Source organism: Nothobranchius furzeri, chromosome 18, assembly GCF_043380555.1.
Source record: "Nothobranchius furzeri strain GRZ-AD chromosome 18, NfurGRZ-RIMD1, whole genome shotgun sequence".
In the NCBI taxonomy this organism is placed as follows: Eukaryota; Metazoa; Chordata; class Actinopteri; order Cyprinodontiformes; family Nothobranchiidae; genus Nothobranchius; species Nothobranchius furzeri.
In genome coordinates, this window is record NC_091758.1 from 40,917,946 (window position 1) to 40,940,988 (window position 23,043).

The 23,043-nt window shown below is 44.9% G+C and overlaps 2 protein-coding genes across 4 annotated transcripts in view; one reads left to right on the forward strand and one right to left on the reverse strand.

Annotated features, from left to right (window-relative positions):
• rock2a (rho-associated, coiled-coil containing protein kinase 2a) overlaps positions 1-16,750 on the forward strand; it is a 45,190-nt gene extending 28,440 nt beyond the window's left edge. Inside the window, exons 2-33 of one of the 3 annotated variants that reach the window (XM_054730170.2) lie at positions 5,308-5,389; positions 5,455-5,555; positions 6,119-6,256; positions 6,357-6,617; positions 6,935-7,079; positions 7,157-7,295; positions 7,379-7,470; positions 7,634-7,793; positions 7,879-7,933; positions 8,426-8,514; positions 8,599-8,647; positions 8,820-8,955; positions 9,205-9,296; positions 9,494-9,740; positions 10,017-10,123; positions 10,198-10,438; positions 10,521-10,681; positions 10,753-10,937; positions 11,008-11,077; positions 11,241-11,344; positions 11,426-11,612; positions 11,708-11,801; positions 11,870-11,964; positions 12,049-12,240; positions 12,318-12,486; positions 13,315-13,385; positions 13,456-13,544; positions 13,893-13,971; positions 14,048-14,315; positions 14,384-14,597; positions 15,258-15,355; positions 15,719-16,750. In XM_054730170.2, the coding sequence (XP_054586145.2) occupies positions 5,308-5,389; positions 5,455-5,555; positions 6,119-6,256; positions 6,357-6,617; positions 6,935-7,079; positions 7,157-7,295; positions 7,379-7,470; positions 7,634-7,793; positions 7,879-7,933; positions 8,426-8,514; positions 8,599-8,647; positions 8,820-8,955; positions 9,205-9,296; positions 9,494-9,740; positions 10,017-10,123; positions 10,198-10,438; positions 10,521-10,681; positions 10,753-10,937; positions 11,008-11,077; positions 11,241-11,344; positions 11,426-11,612; positions 11,708-11,801; positions 11,870-11,964; positions 12,049-12,240; positions 12,318-12,486; positions 13,315-13,385; positions 13,456-13,544; positions 13,893-13,971; positions 14,048-14,315; positions 14,384-14,597; positions 15,258-15,321 (4,176 nt within the window). In that variant the 3' untranslated portion in view covers positions 15,322-15,355; positions 15,719-16,750. The remainder of the gene's footprint in view (positions 1-5,307; positions 5,390-5,454; positions 5,556-6,118; positions 6,257-6,356; positions 6,618-6,934; positions 7,080-7,156; positions 7,296-7,378; positions 7,471-7,633; positions 7,794-7,878; positions 7,934-8,425; positions 8,515-8,598; positions 8,648-8,819; positions 8,956-9,204; positions 9,297-9,493; positions 9,741-10,016; positions 10,124-10,197; positions 10,439-10,520; positions 10,682-10,752; positions 10,938-11,007; positions 11,078-11,240; positions 11,345-11,425; positions 11,613-11,707; positions 11,802-11,869; positions 11,965-12,048; positions 12,241-12,317; positions 12,487-13,314; positions 13,386-13,455; positions 13,545-13,892; positions 13,972-14,047; positions 14,316-14,383; positions 14,598-15,257; positions 15,356-15,718) is intronic. The other 2 variants (XM_054730173.2, XM_054730172.2) reach the window with 2 other exon arrangements.
• A 51-nt stretch (positions 16,751-16,801) lies between these two features.
• Positions 16,802-22,326, reverse strand: slc66a3 (solute carrier family 66 member 3). The gene is made up of 7 exons (XM_015975679.3): positions 21,485-22,326; positions 20,829-20,911; positions 19,849-19,918; positions 19,710-19,767; positions 19,344-19,464; positions 18,988-19,029; positions 16,802-17,561 (listed from the first exon to the last, which is right to left on the reverse strand). Exons 1-7 carry the CDS (start codon positions 21,628-21,630, stop codon positions 17,458-17,460), a joined length of 624 nt encoding a protein of 207 aa, XP_015831165.1. The 5' UTR covers positions 21,631-22,326; the 3' UTR covers positions 16,802-17,457.
• Positions 22,327-23,043: the final 717 nt, after the last annotated feature.

The following is a 23,043-nucleotide window of genomic DNA, read 5'->3' on the forward strand; positions in this document are numbered from 1 at the left end:
AAATTATGAAATACCATTAATTTAATTTAATTTAGAGTGAAATTTTTACTAGGGATGCACCGATACCGGTGCAGATACCGATACGATACTGGTATCGGTAAAAGTTGACCGATACCAGGAACCGATGCCAATGCAGTAGCTTGAAAATGGCTTCACTGTAACTTGTCATTTCTGTTCACCTAATATTTTAGTTTTGTGATGATTTCTATTCATATATTTTACTTTTTATCTACCTCACAGTCTTTTCCTGTTGAAAGCAGAGAAGAAAATTAAATCTGTATTCCAAATCATTGCATTTTTTTGTGTGGTAGAAGTATCGGTATTGGTAATCGGTATCAGCGAGCACTCAGATCCAAGTATCGGTATTGTATCGGTTTGGAAAAAAGTGGTATTGTTGCATCCCTAATTTTTACTTAAGGATCAACTTAAGTTTTACCCCTCTAGATCTAGAGATGAACAAAAAATAATGGCAAACATTTTCTAGAAAGTTAATCGGACTTTAAAATTTTGTTGTTGTTGTTTTTTGAGATAACGAGTCAAGATCTGGAAATCTGCTTCGAGAATCCGTGAATCTGGAATTAAAGTAGTAGATTTAGATGAGGGTATTTAAGGCTGATTATCACTGTCATGAGATGCTGCAGTTTGATTACTGTAAACCTTCATTTGTTGCTATGTAAATGGTTTGTTTAAAAGAACAACCAACACACAACAAACGTTTGTTTCCAGATGACTGTGACCGGCCCTCATCACAGATGTGTCCGAGGAGCTCCTCTGACTTCACATGAACGAAATCATAAATCACGTGCTTTGAATATATTTGTCTGAGAAAACGGTCCACACGTTCGTAGTGATCATGCTGGATTTATCAGCCGGAACTCAAGAAGCTCTCATTTACCTGAACTATTCCCTCAGCCAATCAGCCGGCTCTTCTCAGAAAGACTTGTTTGTATTTTTAGTAGAACTGGAAACTGAAAGCATGATCTATGTTTTCTCTGTTGGTTTAGTGATCTAGAAGCTGATAGTGTTTCTATGTGATGCACAGAGATGATCCAGGTTTGCTGCAGGTAGAAGGAAAGAGGCGTTACACTCCATGATAACATCAAAACTGATCGTAAACGATAAACAACGTACTTAATCAGTTCGAGCTGCTTTTTATCACATAGTTGAGCATTCTAAAACACAACGCTGCAGAAATCAGGTGCTAAATATTAAGAGATTTTATTTTCTAAGCATGCATGTTGCATTTATGTGCACATGAATGCTGCAGTTTTCCTTCTGCAGCTTCAGAGGAAATAGCTGCAGTCAGAGATCAGCTTCATGACACAGAGAAATTATCCGCCGGCCCTGGGGTGGGGTGGATCATTTCCTGTATTGCCATGCTCGCTGGGAGATCCTCGTGCACGCACATGTGTGCGCGCGTGTGTGTGTGTGTGTGTGTGTAACCGGCAACCCCACTCCCACCCCCCGTGGTGTGTATTTTTTTCCTTAAATAGAAGTTTTGTATGAGGTCAGTCCTTTAATGGGGAAGTGAAGCTGAGATGAGAAATGCAGCTCGCCACTGCAGAGCGATGGAGAGAACAGGAAGAGAGAGAGAGTTTAAGAAACAAGTTCAAAGGGGGGTGAAGAAGGTTGACACACACACACACACACACACACACACACACACACACACACACACACACACACACACACACACACACACACACACACACACACACACACACTGAGGGTCCGATCTGTACACTCTTCACTGAGTCTTATGAAATGCTGAACTGCCACAAGCTGACAGATGGCTTCCTTATTGTCCGTCGCCATAGCGATTAGTGGTTAGCATCAGTTGGTGCTTTTCTGTGGTAAGGACTTCCTCAGATTAACCGAGGTCAGACATCCACAGAAAAACACACTTTTGTGTGCTCAATAAAACATTTAAATGTTGAACTAATCTAGTAGGTTACAGAACTTTATTTAACATCATGGTTTAAAGGGACTCTAAGGAAGTTTGAAGTTTTTATGCTCGCATTCGCCACTCAGGCCTAACGCGTAACTGCAGCTTCAAAAGTAAGCTTGTGCTGCATGAGGTGCGCATGCTGTACGTGCACACTCCTTAATGAAAATAACAGCTGACATTCCTGTGTGTGTGTGTGTGTGTGTGTGTGTGTGTGTGTGTGTGTGTGTGTGTGTGTGTGTGTGTGTGTGTGTGTGTGTGTGTGTGTGGCCTGGAGGACAGAAGAACACAGCAAATTAATACAAACAATGTGCCTCTGTCTCTGCAGCAGCACTTTCTCATCGGCTGGCCAAACGTGCAGTGTGTGTGTGTGTGTGTGTGTGGCCCAGAGGACAGGAGAAAACGCAGCTAATGAATTAAATAATGTGGTTCTGTACCTTTCTCTTCAGCACAGCCGACAAAGGTTTATGATGGGTCAGTCCTCCTGCATGCTCAGATCATTCCCTTCCCTTGCTTGAAAAGTTGTTCCAAAATGAAAGTTGAATCAACATCTTTTTCATCTGTGAATTCAATGCCGTTCGGCGAGTCTCAAATAAAAATTTGGGCATCTTACTGTAAAAAAATATACCATTAATGTAAAAAAGAAACTCCAAATAACAAATTATGTTCACACCTGGAGTGGAACCCAGGTCTTCTGCATGAAAGTCAGACATCTTACTAGGTGAGCTTAAGCACCAATGATATTTATCTGTAACATTTATATCGTTGATGACAGCTGAAACAACGTCAAACCAAAGAACGGTTCGGAGTGAAAATGGCTATTTTGTTGCTAATTAGCAGGAAATATCTAGAAGAAAGTTCTACAGAAAGTAGCTAAGGGTCCTCAGAAATGTAGCTAGCTTTGTCACTAGGCGTTAGGAACAGCGACAAAGTGGCACTGCCTCTCTCTCTGCTGCTAAAGCTACGGATAGCAAATGCTACGGGCGATGCCTGAGCGTGAACGCGCATGAAGCAGCCTGCTCGACCCGAGCATCTCTCTTTTTCTGTGATTTTACAGAAAAACAGGCAATCCCAGTAAAAATGCCAGGGCTCATTCTACAGGACCAGGGCATTGCAGGAGAATGTATGAAGAAGACATTTATTATTTCTATACATGTTTTGGCTGTCAAACGTCCTCAGAGTCCCTTTAAATCAGGTTCAGATGAGTTCCTGAAAAGCTGCTTGTATTTTACCAGAGCCTAGATTATTTAAATCTGCAATAAAAAAGATTAAACGTGTGAGGAACGTAGCTCAGTCCTGCTGCCGTTTATGCTAATTATTCATCTTTAGTTGGAGGATTTGGATTAACCAGATTATTTAAAGCTTCTGATTTTCATGTAAGTTTACTTTAGTAGCTAATCCACCAACAATCACTGGATTCTGATCTGTGGAACCGCAGCAGAACAGTTTAGAGACAAACTTCAACAAGTCTGTTTATTTTAATTTTGTTTGTATTTAAACAAGGAACGGTTTACAGAACAGGAAGTTCAGGCCTGGGATGTCCCATTATCTGTGACCCCAATCACAATGTTAGTCTACAAGTAATTTGTCTGGATCGCTTTACTTTGATGACTTCTTTCAGTTCATCCGTCTGGTCAGACTTTCTAGTGGGACTCGAGAAATCTCTTTCAGGAAATTACTAAAAATAAACTCATCAGAAACACTAAATTAGAAAAAGGCCTGAAAGTCTTTGTAAGATGGTTCCTGTTTTTGTTGTGGTAGAAATAGAGAAGCTGCAAAATGTCACGTGTGTGTGTGTGTGTGTGTGTGTGTGTGTGTGTGTGTGTGTGTGTGTGTGTGTGTGTGTGTGTGTGTGTGTGTGTGTGTGTGTGTGTGTGTGTGTGTGTGTGTATGTGTGTGTGTGAGTTTTCGTATGTACATGCATGTATGAGTGTGTGTGTGTATTTGTATGTACATGCATGTGTGAGTTTGTATATACGTGTGTGTGTGTGTGTGTGTGTGTGTGTGAGTGTGTGTGTGTGTGTGTGTGTGTGTACGTGTGTGTGTGTGTGTGAGTTTTCGTATGTACATGCATGTATGAGTTTGTATATACGTGTGTGTGTGTGTGTGAGTTTTTGTATGTACATGCATGTGTGAGTGTGTGTGTGTGTGTGTTTGTATGTACATGCATGTGTGAGTTTGTTTGTGTGTGTGGGGGGTCTGTGCGTGTGTGTGTGTGCATGCGCACGCGAGTGTGAGTTTGTGTGTGTGTGTGAGTTTTTGTATATACATGCATGTGTGCGTTTGTGTGTGTGTATGGGGGAGGGGGTTCTGTGCGTGTGAGTGTGTGTGTGCGCGCGCACGCGAGTGTGAGTTTTTGTGTGTGTGTGTGTGTGTGTGTGTGTGTCTGTGCATGCATGCATGTGTGTGTGTGCGTGTGTGGGTCTGTGCATGCATGTGTGTGTGTGTGTGTGTGTGTCTGTGCATGCATGCATGTGTGTGTGTGCGTGTGTGGGTCTGTGCATGCATGTGTGTGTGTGTGTGTGTGTGTGGGTCTGTGCATGCATGTGTGTGTGTGCGCACACGCGAGTGTGAGTTTTTGTGTGTGGGTCTGTGCATGCATGTGTGTGTGTGTGTGGGTCTGTGCATGCATGCGTGTGTGTGTGTGTGTGTGTGTGGGTCTGTGCATGCATGTGTGTGTGTGCGCACACGCGAGTGTGAGTTTTTGTGTGTGGGTCTGTGCATGCATGTGTGTGTGTGTGTGGGTCTGTGCATGCATGCGTGTGTGTGTGTGTGTGTGTGTGGGTCTGTGCATGCATGTGTGTGTGTGTAGGGGACTTATCTCTCAGACTAAAGGTCATGAGGAGACATGTACTCAAGGTCTGTCAGCAGATAAACACGCAGACGGAGAAATTAGTCATGCTTTGTTTCAGCTTCATTGCGTCCGTGTGGCGTTTGTGTTTGTGGTCATTTCTGTAAAATCAGACGCTCAAATCTTTTTCTTCTCCTTTTTATCATTCATAAAAAATTTATTTTCATTTTGTTGCACAAAGTTTCACTAATTAGTTTCTCTTGCAGAGGAGAAGTGTTTGGTCATGATGTGCAGCTCCAGTTTGCTGTGTGTTCTGGTTCTTATGCAACGGGTCGGTTTCTGCAGAGGATGATGAGCTACCGTGTTTTAATAAAAGCTGTCAGAGGAGGAAGATGGAGAGGGAGCGGGAGAGCAAGCTGCTGAGTTTTGTTTAATAATCATTTCTGTATCTCTGCTTGGTAACTTATTCAGCTTTAATTAGATTCAGTGACACCTTCCTCCTTCACAGCTGATTATATGTAACCATTCACGTTGTGTTTCCTGTAAAATAAACATGATTCATTCCTTTTAGGACTCCATAAATGCCTTGGTGTTGGACCTGGACTACCCGGCGCTACGCAAGAATAAAAACATTGAAACCTTCTTGAACAGATGTAAGTAGTTGTAAATTAATTATTTATATTTTTATGACTTACGTTTTTTTCCCTAATTCTCAAAGATGAGAACGTCATCGGGGAGCTCCGAGACCTCCAGATGAAGTCCGAAGACTTTGAAAAAGTTAAAATCATCGGTCGAGGAGCTTTTGGAGAAGTCCAGCTGGTGAGTGACTGAATCAGCTGATCACAAAACTCAGAAACCGGTATCAGTTTGTCTAAATCGTGCACGACCTTGGTCTTAATCAGCGCTGAAAGGTGCTGAAAACAGAACACTTACCTTGAAAAGAGTTTTTGAATTTGAGTTTGAGAAAGGTGCAGGAACCCAGTCCTGGGTGGATTCATCTGTACAGATGTCCTCAAATATGTCACCGTCTTCCTTAATATTCTGCAGAACTAACCTGATTCGTGTTTTCGTTTTTAGAGGATAATTTAAGGCAGGGGTGTCCAATCCTGGTCCTGGAGGGCCGGTTTCCTGCATGTTTTAGTTCGAACTCTGTTTCAACACACCTGATTTAAGGGTTTCCAACCATAAAATAAAGTAGAACTTTGTCATATCTGGATAATATCTGAATTAAACTTGGAAACCCATAAAAGGTGTTTCCCTCTGGCATCCAAACGTAATCTGTGGCTGAAAGATGGCTGACTTAGCTGGAGATATAATTAACTGTTACATAATCTGCATTTTGAGTTTGGTTCTAAAGAGTCTGTGTGATTCTGAATGTTCAGGTCCGACACAAAGCCTCACAGAAGGTCTATGCCCTGAAGCTACTGAGCAAGTTTGAGATGATCAAACGCTCCGACTCTGCGTTCTTCTGGGAGGAGAGAGACATCATGGCGTTTGCCAACAGCCCCTGGGTGGTTCAGGTACATTTCTGACTCTGGTTTGGTGTTTCAGATGTCTGAAAACCAGAGACACGTTTATGGGTTAATTCAGACCTAACTGCCGTCTCCTGTGAACATCCAGCTGTGCTGTGCCTTCCAAGACGAGCACTACCTCTACATGGTGATGGAGTACATGCCAGGAGGAGACCTGGTCAACCTCACCAGCACCTACGATGTGCCAGAGAAATGGGCCAAGTTCTACGCCGCCGAGGTGGTGATGGCTCTGGATTCCATTCACTCCATGGGCTTCATCCACCGCGACGTGAAACCAGACAACATGCTGCTGGACCGACACGGACACCTGAAGCTGGCCGACTTCGGCACGTGCATGAAGATGGACTCTGTGAGTTACAGCGGCCATCTTTACTCCCTCCTGACACAAATCACACATTATTGTTACCGGAACAGATTCAAAATTTCAAGAAAACAAAGCAGACGTGCATTTGTTCCGTCTAGAGAAACGTGGTTCCTATAAACACGGTCCAGGATCCAAATGATCAACATTGTCCAAACATGGAAAACAAAACTTTTCTAGAAATCCTGATTTGATTCGAAAAGTCTGAACACACCTGGACGTAGTTTTATAAAAGCATACCGGTAACTCTGAAGCAGGAGTGGTGGAGGCTTTTACTAATGATGGTTTTGGCGTCTGTGCTGCAGACGGGCATGGTGCACTGTGACACCGCCGTCGGCACGCCGGACTACATCTCTCCAGAGGTGTTGAAGTCTCAGGGAGGAGACGGTTACTACGGGAGGGAATGCGACTGGTGGTCCGTCGGCGTCTTCATTTTCGAGATGCTCGTGGGTCAGTCTCTTCAGAATAAAAGGACCGGAAAACGTGTTGAGGGATTTTCCTTTAAGGCAGTCTGTTTTTACGGTCAGGGGACACTCCGTTTTACGCCGACTCTCTGGTGGGAACCTACAGTAAGATCATGGACCACAAGAACTCCCTGAACTTCCCTGACGATGTGGAGATCTCCAAAGAAGCCAAAAGCATCATCTGTGCCTTTCTAACCGACCGGTAAGAACAGAGATGCTGAGTCATGCTTTGTTTGGGTGAATCTGTCCCATCAAGCCCATTCAGACTCTTGTTTCTGTCTCTAGGGAGGTGCGTTTGGGCAGAAACGGCATGGAGGAAATCAAACGCCACCCTTTCTTCAAAAATGACCAGTGGACCTTCGACACCATCAGAGACTGTAAGTATCACTAACCTGCAGCTTTTCAGTCCTAATCGGCTCTCAGGTCAGTGCAATAAAACATCAGACGTTGTTAAACGTTTATTTAATTTTATTTTTCTGCTGAACTCCGTTTTCCGGTCGCCTCACGTCTTTTTAAATATTTTTTTCTTGCTCTGATCAGCTGTGGCTCCTGTGGTCCCGGAGCTCAGCAGCGACATCGACACCAGCAACTTCGATGAGATAGAAGACGATAAGGGCGACGTGGAAACGTTCCCAACACCTAAAGCGTTTGTCGGGAATCAGCTGCCCTTTGTTGGCTTCACCTACTTCAAGGAAGACCAGTAAATCCTCCTCCTGTCCTGCTGGGTTAGCGTTAGCGGCTCTGTTTCAGCCTCAGGATCTTGTTTTGTTCTGTTTTTCCTTTAGGTTACTGAGTTCTGCCAACAACTCCTCAGTGACACATGACAATTCCAAGGGAGAGGTAAAGATTTCCATGTTCTCACGCATCGGAACGATAAAGACCAACGAGTCTTTAACACAAAAACCAGGCTCAAACGTGTTAAAACGGCCTCAGAGGTCATGAAAGGACGATTGTCTAAACAAACCACGTCTGGAGAAGTTTACCCATAATGCACAGCAGCCCTTTCACAGCATATCAGCTGACACGACTCAGCTGTGAACACGGTGGCGGGAGGCTGATGGTTTGGTGTTCATGGCCTCACCCTTTGGGTCAGGTGTTCAGATTCTGGTGAAAACGACTCGGATTAGTTTTCCTGATGTTTGTTGGAGTTTCAGTGAGATTTATTCTGCTTTTGTTGTTGTTGATCTGAATCATGATTAGCAAACACACTCCGCGCGGGCTAACGTTGGCGCTAGTTAGCTACAGCAGAATCAGCTGGTTCAAAGGAAAGGAGGCGCTTCCTCCTCGTCTTTTATGGCTGTTATGTGATGGTTGGACGTTTTCTGTTTCCAGTCAGCGGCTCTTCTGAAGAAACTTCACAACTTGGAGGTTCAGCTGAGCAGCGACAAGCTGCTGAAAGACGACCTGGACAACAAGTGCAGGTGTGGAAGCACAGCGACGGTGATGTTAAAACGTTGAGACACCGCTCAGACCGTCATTAACGCCGACTTCTCTTTACTCTGCAGAGCCGCAAACATACGACTAGAAAAAATAACCAAAGAACTGGAGGAAGAGGCGAGTCTTTCACTCAGCCCGTTTTTTAGAATATGTTATCCAATCATTCTTTTTCACTAACTTTCTCACTGGAATGAGTTGTAAAGGTTGAAGGTTAAGTTTGGTTAAGACCCTTTAAAGTCTTTGAGTTTGATTTACGTGACTTGGACATGCTGATGTTTACGGGTCTCAGGTGAGCAGCAGGAAGAACCTGGAGGCGGGTCTGAGGCAGCTGGAGAGAGAAAAGGCTCTGCTGCAGCACAAGAGTCTGGAGAGTCACCGGAAGGCCGAGAGCGAAGCCGACAGGAAGCGCTGCCTGGAGAACGAAGGTGCGGAACACTCTGGAATTCCTCCAGACACCAGAATCATCAACGCCTGATTACATCGCCATGCTTTTATTATAATTCCTGAGTGTTATTTTCACCCATATCAGGATAAATCTGGCCTACACCTCCCCCATCTGGTCAAACTCCGCAACTACACAGCAGCTGATTGAGATGATTAAACTTGGTTTTTGTTTACCGAAGTGATAAAAATCTGTTTAAATAAATAAGTCAGTGTCCTTCTGTTTGCTGCAGTCAACAGCCTCCGAGACCAGCTGGACGACATGAAGAGGAGAAACCAGAATTCACACATTTCCAATGAGATGAACATTCACCTGCAGAAGCAGGTCTGCTGCAGTTTAATTCATTAAAATCGGTTTTATTTACATAAATGTTTGTTTTTTACCGATGTTTAAAAGTTTTTGACTAAAATCAAAAGTTTCGTTGTAAAATATAAAAACTGCTTTTGAATGTTAAGTTTGACTTAATCACATCCTTAAAGCAGAAGGTTTTACTAAAGTGGTTCTGATGGTGGTTCCTTCAGCTGGAGGAGGCCAACACGTTGCTGCGGGCCGAGTCCGAAGCCGCCACTCGGCTCCGTAAGTCTCAGACGGAGAGCAGCAAGCAGCTGCAGCAGCTGGAGGCCAACGTACGTGAGCTGCAGGATAAATGCTGCCTGCTGGAGCGCAACAAGCTGAGTCTGGAGAAGGACTGCATCGGCCTGCAGGCGGCGCTGGAGTCGGAGAGGAGGGAGCACAGCCAGGGCTCGGAAACCATCAGCGACCTGATGGGTGAGTGTAAATGTCTGCAGGTGCTTCAGAGTCTGGATTCAACCGGTGAACATGGCCTTCCAGAGCCGGCTGTAAACCACCGGGGCGGTCTGGGATCCTCTGGGAACAGATTTGAGATTCTCTTTAGTCCGCCGTAAACTTAAAGGCTCGTTTTTATGTTGGCGTGTAATTTCAAAGGTGCTGAAATAGATGAAACTCAAAGGTTTGGATCTAAAAATGACCCAAAGCGTGGATAATGAACCACACTTCCAGGCGCTGAACCTTTCTGTGTTTCAGGTCGTATTTCTGGTCTGGAGGAGGAGGCCCGGCTGCAGAAGCAGACTCTGTCCAAGGCGGAGACGGAGAAGAGACAGCTGCAGGACAAACTCACCGACCTGGAAAAGGTGAACCAGAATCAAACGGCCTTAAACCCGTTTGGGTTTTTGTTCTGACCGGAACTCTGCGGGCGTTTCTGCAGGAGATGAGCAGCAAGGAGATCGATCTGACCTACAAGCTGAAGGTTTTACAGCAGGAGCTGGAGCAGGAGGAGGCCTCTCATAAAGCCACCAGAGCGCTGCTGGCAGACAAGAGCAAGATCAAAGTGACCATCGAGGGCGCCAAGTCGGAGTCCATGAAGGGTGAAGCTCCTGAATTCATCTCCGTCCACACAGTCAGAGATGAATTTAGACTTTTCCATCATTCCAAACTTTCATACTCAGGTTTTGTCTGATCGGCCGATAGGAGATAAAATCCTGAATCTACAGGTTAGGATGTGATGATAAACCTGAATCCTTCCTGCAGAGATGGAGCAGAAGCTGGCGGAGGAGCGAGCAGCTAAGCTACGTCTGGAGAACCGGATCCTGGAGCTGGAGAAGCACAGCAGCATGATGGACTGCGACTACAAACAGGCTCTACAAAAACTAGATGAGCTGCGGCGGCACAAAGACCGGCTGACCGAGGAGGTGAGGGTCTGCGCTCCTCTCACGTGTCTGCGTGTTAAACGCCAGCGTTAACGGTGTTACCGGGTCACCAGGTGAAGAACCTGACGCTGAAGATCGAGCAGGAGACCCAGAAGCGTAACCTGACCCTGAACGACCTGAAGACCCAGAACCAGCAGCTGAACCTGCTGAGGACCTCTGAGAAGCAGCTGAAACAGGAAACCAACCACCTGCTGGACATCAAAGGCAGCTTAGAGAAGCAGAACCAGGAGTTGCGCAAGTCCGTTTGGCCCCGCCTCCACCTGCTTCACCCGATGGATAAGTCATTCATTTCTGTTCTTTATGTGCAGAGAACGACAAGACGCAGACGGACAGATGAAGGAGCTCCAGGACCAGCTGGAGGCGGAGCAGTATTTCTCTGTGAGTTTATGATTCTGGATTAAACCGGTTTTACTTTAAAGGTTCTAAACCGAACGACCCGATTTCAAACATGATCACATGATCATCAAAGCTGCGTTTTCTCGTAGCGCTCCCGACTGACCCGGGATCTGTTTTCATGTTTTTATTTGAATCTGTCCTCCAGACGCTTTATAAAACGCAGGTTCGAGAACTGAAGGAGGAATGTGAGGAGAAGAACAAACTCTACAAGGAGGTGCAGCAGGCTCTGCAGGAGCTTCAGGAGGAGAGGTGGATTTACCGTCGGAACGTCTTCCTGTTCGGATTTGTTGTAAGTTCTGGGTTTAATCCATGTTTCCCGACTTTTTCCAGGGATTCTTTGGCCGCTCAGCTGGAGATCACGCTGACAAAGGCGGACTCGGAGCAGCTCGCCCGCTCCATCGCTGAGGAGCAGTACTCGGACCTGGAGAAGGAGAAGATAATGAAGGAGCTGGAGCTGAAGGAGATGATGGCTCGCCATCGTCAGGAGCTCTCTGACAAGGACATCACCATCAGCTCGGTACGTCTCAGACACGCGGAGTAAAATCTGCAGGAGGATCTGACCAGAACCAGGAAAAGATGGAGGTTTTCTCTCATTTTTTTTTCCACGTGCAGCTGGAGGAGGCCAATCGGACGCTGACCAGCGACGTGGCCAACCTGGCCAACGAGAAGGAGGAGTTGAACAACAAACTGAAGGAGGCACTTGAAGGTTAATTAAAACATAAAATAAAAGTTCACGAAAGTTAGTCAGGATGTAACCGGTTTGGTTTCTCGTAGGTTCGGATAAGTCGAAGGACTGGGAGCAGCAGATCAGCCAGATGAAGCAGACGTTTGAGAAGCAGCTGCAGTCGGAGAGGACGCTGAAAACTCAGGTGGGAGGATTTAAAGACCTCATCCCACTGGTCCTCGCTCTGTGTCCTGGTTTTAATCCTGAGAGGACTGGAACTCGTCCACAGGCCGTCAATAAGCTGGCAGAGATCATGAACAGGAAGGAGGTACGTGGTGGAGGCAGTCGCCGTGGCAACGACACAGACATGCGGCGAAAGGAGAAGGAGAACAGGAAGCTGCAGCTGGAGCTGAGGTCTGAGAAGGAGAAGCTCAACAGCATCATGATCAAATACCAGAAGGAGATCAACGAGATGCAAGCGGTGAGTAACCCCAGATCAGTTCCAGCATCAGGTCCAGACGGCGGCGAGCCGCTCACCTGATCGCTTCTCACCTGCAGCAACTCGCCGAGGAGAGCCAGATGCGCATCGAGCTGCAGATGGCTCTGGACAGTAAGGACAGCGACATCGAGCAGCTGAGGAACCTCATGCAGTCGCTCAGCGTCCAGTCCATGGACTCTGCCAGCGTCAGCAGCGGGCCGGAGTTTGATGCTGATGATGCGTACGCAGGTGAGAACAACGCCGCCGCCATTTTAAAAAACATGGAGTCAAGGTTAGTTATGTTGTTAAACATCGTGTTGATCAAACAGCTCCGATAACCGATCAGAACCAGACCCGATCAGAACCAGACCCGTTCAGACCCAGACCCATTCCATACCAGACCCGATCAGACCCAGACCCATTCAGACCCAGACCCGATCAGTACCAGACCCGATCAGTACCAGACCCGTTCAGACCCAGACCCGATCAGTACCAGACCCATTCAGACCCAGACCTGATCAGTACCAGACCCGATCAGTACCAGACCCGTTCAGAACCAGACCCATTCAGTACCAGACCCGTTCAGACCCAGACCCGATCAGTACCAGACCCATTCAGACCCAGACCTGATCAGTACCAGACCCGTTCAGACCCAGACCCGTTCAGAACCAGACCCGATCAGTACCAGACCCGTTCAGAACCAGACCCATTCAGACCCAGACCCGATCAGTACCAGACCCGATCAGTACCAGACCCGTTCAGACCCAGACCCGATCAGTACCAGACCCATTCAGACCCAGACCTGATCAGTACCAGACCCGATCAGTACCAGACCCGTTCGGTACCAGACCCGATCAGTACCAGACCCGTTCAGTACCAGACCCGATCAGTACCAGACCCGATCAGTACCAGACCCATTCAGACCCAGACCCGATCAGTACCAGACCCATTCAGACCCAGACCCATTCAGTACCAGACCCATTCAGACCCAGACCCGTTCAGACCCAGACCTGTTCAGAACCCAGCTATGGGCTGCGTTCGGTGTTTCTGTCCTGACTCTCTGATTCTTCCTCCCAGAGTCCAGGCTGGAGGGCTGGCTCTCCCTTCCCGTCAGAAACAACACCAAGAAGTTTGGATGGGAGAAAAAGGTCTGATCCATTTGACTTCATTCCTTCTTTTCCCTGATTTCTGGCTGATTCCCGTCTCGTGTCCCTGCAGTATGTGGTCGTGAGCAGCAAGAAGGTTCTGTTCTACAACAGCGAACAGGACCGGGAGCAGTCAATTCCCTGCATGGTTCTTGATATCGAGTGAGTAGAACCTAGGGCTGGGCAATAAATGGAAAAGTTATCGTTGTCAAAATTTCTGACTCCTATCGAGATAATTTTTCCCATGTCAATAAATCTGATACTTAAAAAAAGAAAAGGTGTGTAGGTCGGCAACATTCACCTTAACGTGATACACGTGACAGCCCCCTCTAGTGGACAACCTTTGTTTCTGCGCATACCTGTAGTTATCGTCCATTTATCGTTATCCATGTGAAATCCTCAATATATGGTGATACTGACTTTAGGCCATACCGCCCAACCTTCCCGTCTCCGTCGCAGCTTATTTCCTGGAGGTTTGCTCAGATAATGACAAGTTTCTACTTACTGCAGTAAACTTTTCCACGTGAGGCCCGTCACTCAGACTGATGTGTACCGAGCTGAAGCCAAGGAGATTCCCAGGATATTCCAGGTTGGTCCCGCCTCCGGACTGCTGGACGTACATCTGCACATTATAAAACCTAACATTTGGTTCTTGGACTTTTAAGATTCTTTATGCCAACGAAGGCGAGAGCAAAAAGGAGCCGGAGTTTCCTGTGGAGCCGCTGCCCGTCGGGGAGAAATCCAGCTACTTCTGCCACAAAGGTCACGAGTTCATCCCCACCCTCTACCACTTCCCCACCAACTGTGAGGCGTGCACCAAACCGCTGTGGAACATGTTCAAGCCGCCGCCGGCTCTGGAGTGCCGGCGCTGCCACATCAAGTGTCACAAGGACCACATGGACAAGAAGGAGGAGATCATTGCTCCCTGTAAAGGTACGAGGCTGCACTTCTCACCTGCGCCACTTTCCTTCAAGTTTTTCACGATCCTTCTTTCTCTCCAGTGAACTACGACGTGTCGACGGCCAAGAACCTGCTGCTGCTGGCCGCCTCCCAGGAGGAGCAGCAGAAGTGGGTGAGCCGGCTGGTCAAGAAGATTCCTAAGAAGCCCCTGGCCTCGGAGACGCTTCCCCGCTCCTCACCACGTATCGCCATGAAGGTCCAGACCAGCCAATCCATGAGGAGGCCCAGTCGACAGCACCCATCCAGCAAGGGCAGGTGGGCGACGAGTCATCAGATCTACACGTAGGGCAGGAAGAATGATGATGAACCTTTTATTCAGACGTCTTTACACCCGTTAAGCTCTAGGGATTCAAAACATCTTTTACTTGACGTTTATTTAGATGCATGGAGCTGGCTCCTCTCAGACTAGCTGTTAGCTTGTCGATCCTGTCAGTTAGTCTTTCTTCCTACTGAGGTGGTTGACTGCAGCTAACGTTAAAGCCTCTTCAGTCGGCGGTTAGATCCAAGAACTTTGAGGTTTTTGTTCCATCATGTAGAAAAAAAATGGTGTGAATCTTAAAAATGAGCCAACTTTAAGCTAAAAGTTATTCTGAAGGGCGGTGTGTTGATTTGGTCCTGATGAGCTGCAGAGACCCGGTTTCGTCCTTTCAGACTGGAGCAGCTCGGTCTGCAGGACTGGAACTGGACGAGGATTTCTGTTGAACTGGTACGGTAACGCTGAGCGCTGTTCCCGTTCAGACCGAGCTGAGGCGGCTCACAAACACGCCAGCGACTCCAGGTGAAGCAAGCAGACCTGGAGTCAGTTAGTCGTGTTTCCTCTGTAGATTTCTGATTTTGGGTCAGTTTTCCTCCCAGTCTGCTGTAACTGGACTGACTGGTGACCTTTGACCTGTGTTAAAACGCGTGTGATTTCAGCCCGCGCCGATCAAACGGCTTCAGAGTGAAGCGAGGAGAGTCGGGCAGCACCTGGTACCAGTGACGGCTCCTGTAATCCCAGTTTGTTTGATTTTCTGGTAGGAAAACAAAAGCACGGTGGATTAAAGGAAGTCTGAGTTTGGGAACTTTCTCACCGGGTGGATCTGATTATTATCCCGTCTGATTTTAGCGGGACTGGTTTCATCTGGACTTGAGTCAAACGTCTGGTTAATGAAACACATTCTCTGGCTCCGCCTCTTTTGGGGTGAAAATAATTTCTAACTTTAGATTAAAAACTCAATTATAAGCTTAAAGCTGATCTGATTCATCTTTTTAAAAACGATTCTGCCGTTTTCACCCCAACAGAAGAAGGAAGCCGTTTTCTGCTTACTCGGCATGTTTGGAACAGGATGATGACATCACTCGTTTAACTTGGCGTCTGCTCGTCTCTCTTCCTCCAGCTAACCGGCGCGACGCTCCGCTGAGGTTCAGCGGCTCGTTTCCTCCGAAGCTCCGTCTGCAGATCAACACGCTGAACTCCAAATCACTTCACCACTTCCTCCTCCAACCTGTGGGAGCCACGCCCCCTCGGCTATCCGTGCGATCTGATTGGCTTCTGAACGAGTGTTTTTGGATGCCGAAGGAGCTCGTTCTTCTCTCTGAACGAGGAGATTCGCTTACCTCAACGACCAGGAACTCTTGTGGCCAAAAACAGACACTTCGCCTAAAGGTGGTGAAGAAAATAATAAAAGTTTACTGAGGAACACGAGACGTTAGTCCGCCCAGGACGATGTTTCGTGATTCTCCACAGTTCTTTCAGGTGAATCAGGTACAAGAAACCAAGGTGAGCATGAAGGATCGGAGCGAATAATTCCCAGAGTTCCTGTTGTTCACATTCCCAACGCTGAAGCGCACTTCCACCTGTTGAACGGAGCGCCGAATCCCACAAGCCTGCACTTGTCTCCCAGAGTTGATGTTTACGGAACGGCACGCTTTTCTGACCTGAATGTACGTTTGTTTTTTACGGAAGCATCGTCTCACCGAACCGACCCGACGGACCCGTTTTCACCACCGGCTGCTCCGAGTGAACCCGCATGCTTTTCCACTCGCAGGAGTTTTTGTTGTAGTGAAAATAAAAACTGAATTTTGAGGTTTCGTTAGGCTGAGCAGCAGCCGGTGTTTTCTAAAAAGTGTTGGAACTGATATTTTTGTATTAAAAGTAACTAAAGTCAGAGTTTGGACACATTGGTGTGCGCGCGCGCGCGTGTGTGTGTGTGCGCGCATGGTTTATAGAGCAGGAGAGTAAACTGAGTGTGTGTGCTCTTCTTTAACCCAGAAGCATGTTTTATACACAGTAAGTATATATTTTACAGGCCGTACAGCACATTATATTATTTATACGGCCTTGTCCACTTTGTGTTTAAGGGCTTTACATCCAGACAGCTCCATGATGATGAAGATGACCACTTAAAACAATAAACACACAGATGTGCTTTTGTTCCACGCATCATTTTGTCTCGAACCAGACTCCTAAACACCAGGGGTTATTTATAAACAGGTTTATTTCTGGCAGCAGGAAGTAAAACATTTGGTCATGTAAACGGTAGAAAAGCTGTTAACAGTACGTACGACACCAGGATGGACATTATTGCTCAGAATAGATTCAGAAAACTGGAATGTTAAAATGTTGGAATGCTACGGCGGCTCGTAAGGGTCACTGTACCTAAAATATTCCGTCAGAAATTCACAGATTATGGAGGAAAAACAGGAATATTCCAAGAAAGTTGCATTTGCATGAAAAAGTGGATCAAAAATTGCAATAAAAGATAAACTTGGAAAAACAAAACAGAAGTTAAAAATTCTTAATCAGAAATATGTTAAAGCGTTCAGAAAAGTATCTGAAATGACTTTGATGTTTCCTGAGTTTCTTCAACTGTAAATTTACAAGAAAAAATCTAAATTTTCTATTTTAAAATAATTGAAAAAGTCAACACTTGTGACGTTTTCTCATAATCTGACTTCTGGGTTTGGCCCCTCCTCCCATCTCACCTGATGTAAATGACTGGCTCACCCCTTTAGTTATGCTTCAGCGGCAGATCTCTTTCTGTGCGCGTAAACTCATTAACTACAGTGACTAATACGCTGCTTCAGGACTCGACAGACGCTCAAAACCATCAGATCGTGACCCGCTGGGCTCTGATTAATCCGTTTTCTTGGAGCTGCTGCCGGTCCGTCGCTGGTAGTAGATCACAGTCAGCAGCACCCACAGGTTCAGCAGGGTCATCGCCACAAATCGCACCAAAACTGTGACAAAGAGAAAAGTTGTGAACAAACTGAAGGATCTGGAGCTGATTTATTATTTGTCCTCGGTCGCAAACTGACCTAGATAAATAGAGTCCTGCTTTACTCATTTACTTTTGTTTCAAAGAAAATTAGATCATATTTAGTGGTAAACTAGTTTGTTTTTTAAGAAACGTTTATTCTCGGATGTAGGGGGCGGGGCTTACAGCCAACACTGCAGCCAGCCACTAGGGGGTGTTTATGTTCACCTCTATCCTCTGCCGCCATCTTTGTTTTCAATCAATTCAATTCAAAAACACTTAATTAATCCCAGAGGGAAACTGATTGCTGTAGTAGCTCAGAACAATAATAATAATCAAGTCATCAAAGAGTTGTTGTATATTACAATGGCTGTTGGCAGGAAGGATCTCCAGTAGCGGTCAGTGTTGCAGCCAAACTGAAGAAGCCTCTGACTGAAGACACTATTCCGTTGTCGGACAGTCTTGTGAAGAGAATGCTCAGGGTTGTCCATCATTTTCTTGATTCTCTGGAGAATCCTTTGCATTATCTCCTCCAGCGGTTCCAAAACTGCAGAAACTCTGGCTGAGTCCTTGAAAGGGCTTGGAGTTCCTCCATCTTGTTGGCCAGTGATCTCACATTGCCCATTATGATCGATGGAAGAGATGGTTTGAATTTCCTCTTTCTCTGTCTCCGTGTTGCTCCCGCTCTGCACCCACGCTTCTCACGTTTTAGCTCATTTGGGATTTGTGGCTTCAGTTGGGGTATTATTTCAGCCTTTCCCATGTTAATCAGCTGCTCCCTATTGTAAACCATCTTGTTGCCATGGTTACGCATCATAACAAATGCTCAAAAAGTGAAAAAAGCTAAAAAAAAATAGCAGTAAAAATCCTCCAAGCTTCACAGCACCAGAAACAGAAAAGTAAAGTGTCCAAAAAATACAGTTTTTCTTGAGAAACTAGAAGAAAAAATGTCCAAGAAAAGGCAAAACTTACATATAGTCAACAGAGCTACTCCAACATGCAGCCACCCAGAGCAGCGCAGTTCCGGGGAAAAAAGTGGACGTAAAAGTGCTTTCATTGTTTTTACACTATTTGCTTCAGATTTGTTCTTTATTTATTTTTAAATGATTGTTTAGAAATTCAACACAAGTGTACGCTTGGTTGCTAATTCTAGTTTAGTTTCTGATTATTGTGGAGATTTAACTTTGCTGAACTTAAACAGGAAAATGTGTCTTTTATTGGCCTTATTTGTGCCAGATACATTATAGAAGAGGCTTTTCCCACTCGGTCAAGGATTTTGAGTCTCTTTAGTGTCTCATAAAGAAGTTTATAGTTTCCTGTTTGGAGCAGAACTGCCGGCCTCCACATTAACACCATGTTTATTAAATATTCCCATTTGGGAATCTGTACACCCCACAGCCGTTACTTACCCTGCATGTCTCCAGTTGTCACCGTGGTGGTGTAGATCCGAGCTGAACAAAGACAACGCCGAGTCAGTGACACGCTCATTATTACGCGTCTGATGTTTATTAATGAAGTGATCAACTGCTGATTCATGAACTGTAAACACCATCATAAATATGCATGAGCTGGGCGTAATCCAAGGAGGAGGACTTGTAGGAACTGGTGAGTTAGTGTTTCCACAACGTTCTAGCACATTTCTAACTTTTGGAGGGTTTTCCAGTAGGAACTGTTTAAGGTCAGAGGTCAGGAGTCACCCTCAGAGCGACAGGTGCATCTTGCCGTTTAAAGTGTGATTTTCTCTAATGGAGCTGATTTCACTCACCCATGCATGTGTAGGTGGCCATAGCCCAGGAGAGAGCGCTGACCTGCCCGGCGTCTTTAGAGCTCCAGAGACACTGCAGCTGTGCAAACTTGCTGGCAGCACTAATGAACGTGCACAAGCTCTGGGAAGAGACGAGGTCAGGTTCTGGCATAAATATCAAATGGTAGAAAGTTTCATTCTGTGTCTTCCTTAAACGTTTCTGCTCTCGTATGTTTAAATGCAAAAAGCCTGCAGACATGTTGGAACCATCCAGGTGTTTCTGTCATCCACCTGGTGAAATGAGGTCATTTCCTCCTTAAATGGCCACCTCATTGCTCCCGACTGCTGTCATGGCAGTTCTTTATTTATCTGACACTGATTTATTACCATCGCCAGATCAATGATCCACCTCTCCACGGTGAGGAGCCTCCAGCCTCCAAACAGCCTGAACGCAGTCCGTTAAGGGGGCCCTCAAGACCAAATGGAGCATTTTAACATCCTTTAAAATCAGAAGGTGGAAGGATACAGCACGGCGTAGATGAGGCTCTGCCGCAGGCTGCCGTTGTAATGAAGAATCAGGAGCAGGACGATGACGTCTGAGGACAAAAACGTGATAGTAACAAAACGCTTCAGGCTGAGCTCCAGTTTCATTTTAAAGGCTGCTGACGAGGTCATTTCAGTAAGTATCCTCACTTTTCTTTAGTTTGTTTCCTGCCTCTTCCCCAAAAGTGTTTAAATAAAATCTGAGTGTTTTCACACTAGATTAAAAAAAACTATTGATCCTTGAAGATCAATGAAGGAGGCACAGATCAGCATGAGAGCTGGGCCAGAAACAAACGTGTACAACTGCAGTGCCACTAGGGGGCGACAACATCAACATTAATGATCACATCAAAATGCAAAGTTAAACCATTCTTGGCTTTCATAAAGATTCTTCCAGAACTCATTTTCTTCTTATATTATTTACAATGTCTTTAAGTTAATTGATTATTTTAAAACAAATCCCAAGTTTAATGGTGACAGGATTAAGATAAAATATGACAAAAGGTCTCAGATAGCAAACTTTGTTTCTAGAGCACAGAGTAATAGTGGGAGCGTGCACAAAGCAGAGACGACTTCAGCACTTCTGACTGGAAGCACTAAAAGTCCATTTTTAGAAATCTCAGTTTGAATGTGAACGAGACGTGCAAACGCGGAAACTTTGGGAGGGTTTGGATAAATTGCAAAGATAAACCCTCTAGGACTAAAATTGCAACTTGAAAACCTTACAATGAACTTGTTGCATCCATTTAAGTGGTTTGTGACCCACAGGGGCACTAGGCGAACAACTGGAGCAATCAGCCTGCTGCTTTTTGCTTTTACAGGAGACACGTGCAAAATAAAGAGAAAAAAGACCTGGTGCACATTTCTGCCTTTTGTAGCACAGGAACACAAACAAAACTGTTTGTTTTTAAAATTCTGCAGAAAACTACTCAAAAACCTCTTTGAGGACAGTTAATGACCAACCTTGAGCGATGAGGATGGGATATTCCAGGTAAGTAGGAGGAGGGTAGTCATAGTACATCTGATACGTGACAAAAACAATGAACCTGTAAACAAACAGGTGTTGGGTTACACAGCTGGATTCAATTCATTTTAAGGGAAGTTGACAACTTACAGGAACATGTAACTCACCGAAGTGACAGCTGAGGGTTTCACATAAAATAACCATATTATGGTTGATATTACTATAATAACCACATGTCACATTACTGTGGGCACCAGAAAAAACACCTAAGAGTTCTCATGTTGATTTTTATTCATCAGGAGACATTTAGGGTCGTGCAGATGCTGCCAGGCACAGAGAAGAGCACCATTCAGCCTCACAGAGGCCAGTTTCATCCCCTTGACCCATTTAAGAGCCAGCTGAATCATTTATCCACTGCGCTGATTTAACATCACAAATCTGAGTGAAAGCAAACGCTTTCAGCTGTGGGGTTATTTTCATTACAAGTTAGTTTTTTCTGCAGTCAGAAGGTAGAACTGATTTGAACTGTGCGCATCTGCAGGCAGGAACAGGAAGACATCACATCGGAACCACCACGCACCATCTCCTTACCGAAACTTAAATGCTTTAGGCCTGAAAATGTTCCCAAACAGACAGAATCGTGTGTTTGACCCACCCGATCAGCTCCAGGACCAGACTGTTCAGGCTGACTCCCGTGGAACACTTGGCCCGCATCAGGACGAAGATCTGTGGGAACTTTAGCACCATGCACACAAAAAGCGTGCTGAAATTAGCGATGTGTAACAGCGTGTCGGACTGCATCGTTCGGAAATATTCATTAAAAATAACTTTAGAAGATCTGATGGTTGATTTTAGATGTGTTAATTATTTTGTAAAGTAATACGAGCCTACAGATGCTGCTACGATTTCACCGCCATCAATTTATTTATATTGAGGCAGAACTTCCGGTTCAGAATGTCAAAAATAATAGAAAACGTTTTTTTTAACATGCAATACATTGTTTTTATTTTACTTTGATAAAAATAGATTATTACACCTTCGTAATTTTGAAACATATTCAATTCACAGAACGATTATGCACCATAAAAATGCTTCAGACGTTTTATTTTAACCTTATTTTGAAATCCCACACAAGCATTTCCTTTGGTTTTGGCGTTAGCTTAGCTTGTTGGTTTCCTGTTAGCAGCTATCATTTCCGCATTCATCCCTGGAATCTGATTGGCTCTCAAACAAACCACAGCTTTTCAAACATTTCAATGAATATTTTCTATCATTCAGTTCATCAGCACATTTAAATCAGTCCAATCGGAAAAGTTAACAGATTTAGTCCAGTGCGTCGTCCATCAACGTCACAGCTGAGGCAACATCAGAAACATGGACGTAATTTTCACTTTAGAAGTGGGGGGTATCTTTACAGTATGCTCTAATGGGAAACAGGCTTCAACACAAACGGTTGTTTTCCACTTGGTCCTAGAGCTCAACCAGTGTCAATTTAATATAGCGTAATATTGTTTTTGGATGGTAAAAAGTGCAGGGGTCAAAACTTGACTTTGGAAAAAGTGGGGGGGGGGACATGTCCCCCCAAAATTACGTCCATGATCAGAAATATGATAGCTGGGTTACGGATTCACTGGTACTAATAACTAATACTAGTAAATTCTACATGTAACTCTTCAGTAAATAAATGTCTGACAAAGGGACTTGTTAACAACGGAAAAATCAGAATAATTAAAATAACAGTATAATTTACATTCTCAGATGGTACCTGCCTAATCAGGCTTATTAAACAAATGCACATTGACAACACTTCAATTCTATTTTATTAACCCAATTAACCCACTTTTAATATTTTACACCCACTTTATGCTCACGAGGAAGTTAATAGATCTAATAGAAATGCGAAATTAATTTTGCTTATTGTAATAATCTACATAGTAATGTGTACATGTAACCACCAGTCATTCGGTTGCTGAAGGTAAAAAAAAAATCCATGAAACAATCTGAGGTTAACACCTTCCTTAAAGCTTGTAAAGCAAATGGAGTCACGTGTTAACCTCATTGTTTCATGGATATACAAAAAACAAAACAAAACAATAAAATAACAATAAAAAAACTATAAAAACACACAAAAAAAACAATAAAATATCAGACATTTATAAAACTTGTGTTGTTTTTGTTTTGTTTTTTTAACAATGATTTATTAAGTTTTTAGAA

Coding starts and splice junctions, on each gene's coding strand:
- slc66a3 (XM_015975679.3), bottom strand. CDS start 21,630: ATGCAGTCCGACACGCTGTTACACATCGCTAATTTCAGCACGCTTTTT. Junction 19,919..20,828: donor TCCCATCCTCATCGCTCAAG/GTTGGTCATTAA, acceptor TTTTGTCCTCAG/ACGTCATCGTCCTGCTCCTG. Junction 19,030..19,343: donor GGCCACCTACACATGCATGG/GTGAGTGAAATC, acceptor GTCTTTGTTCAG/CTCGGATCTACACCACCACG.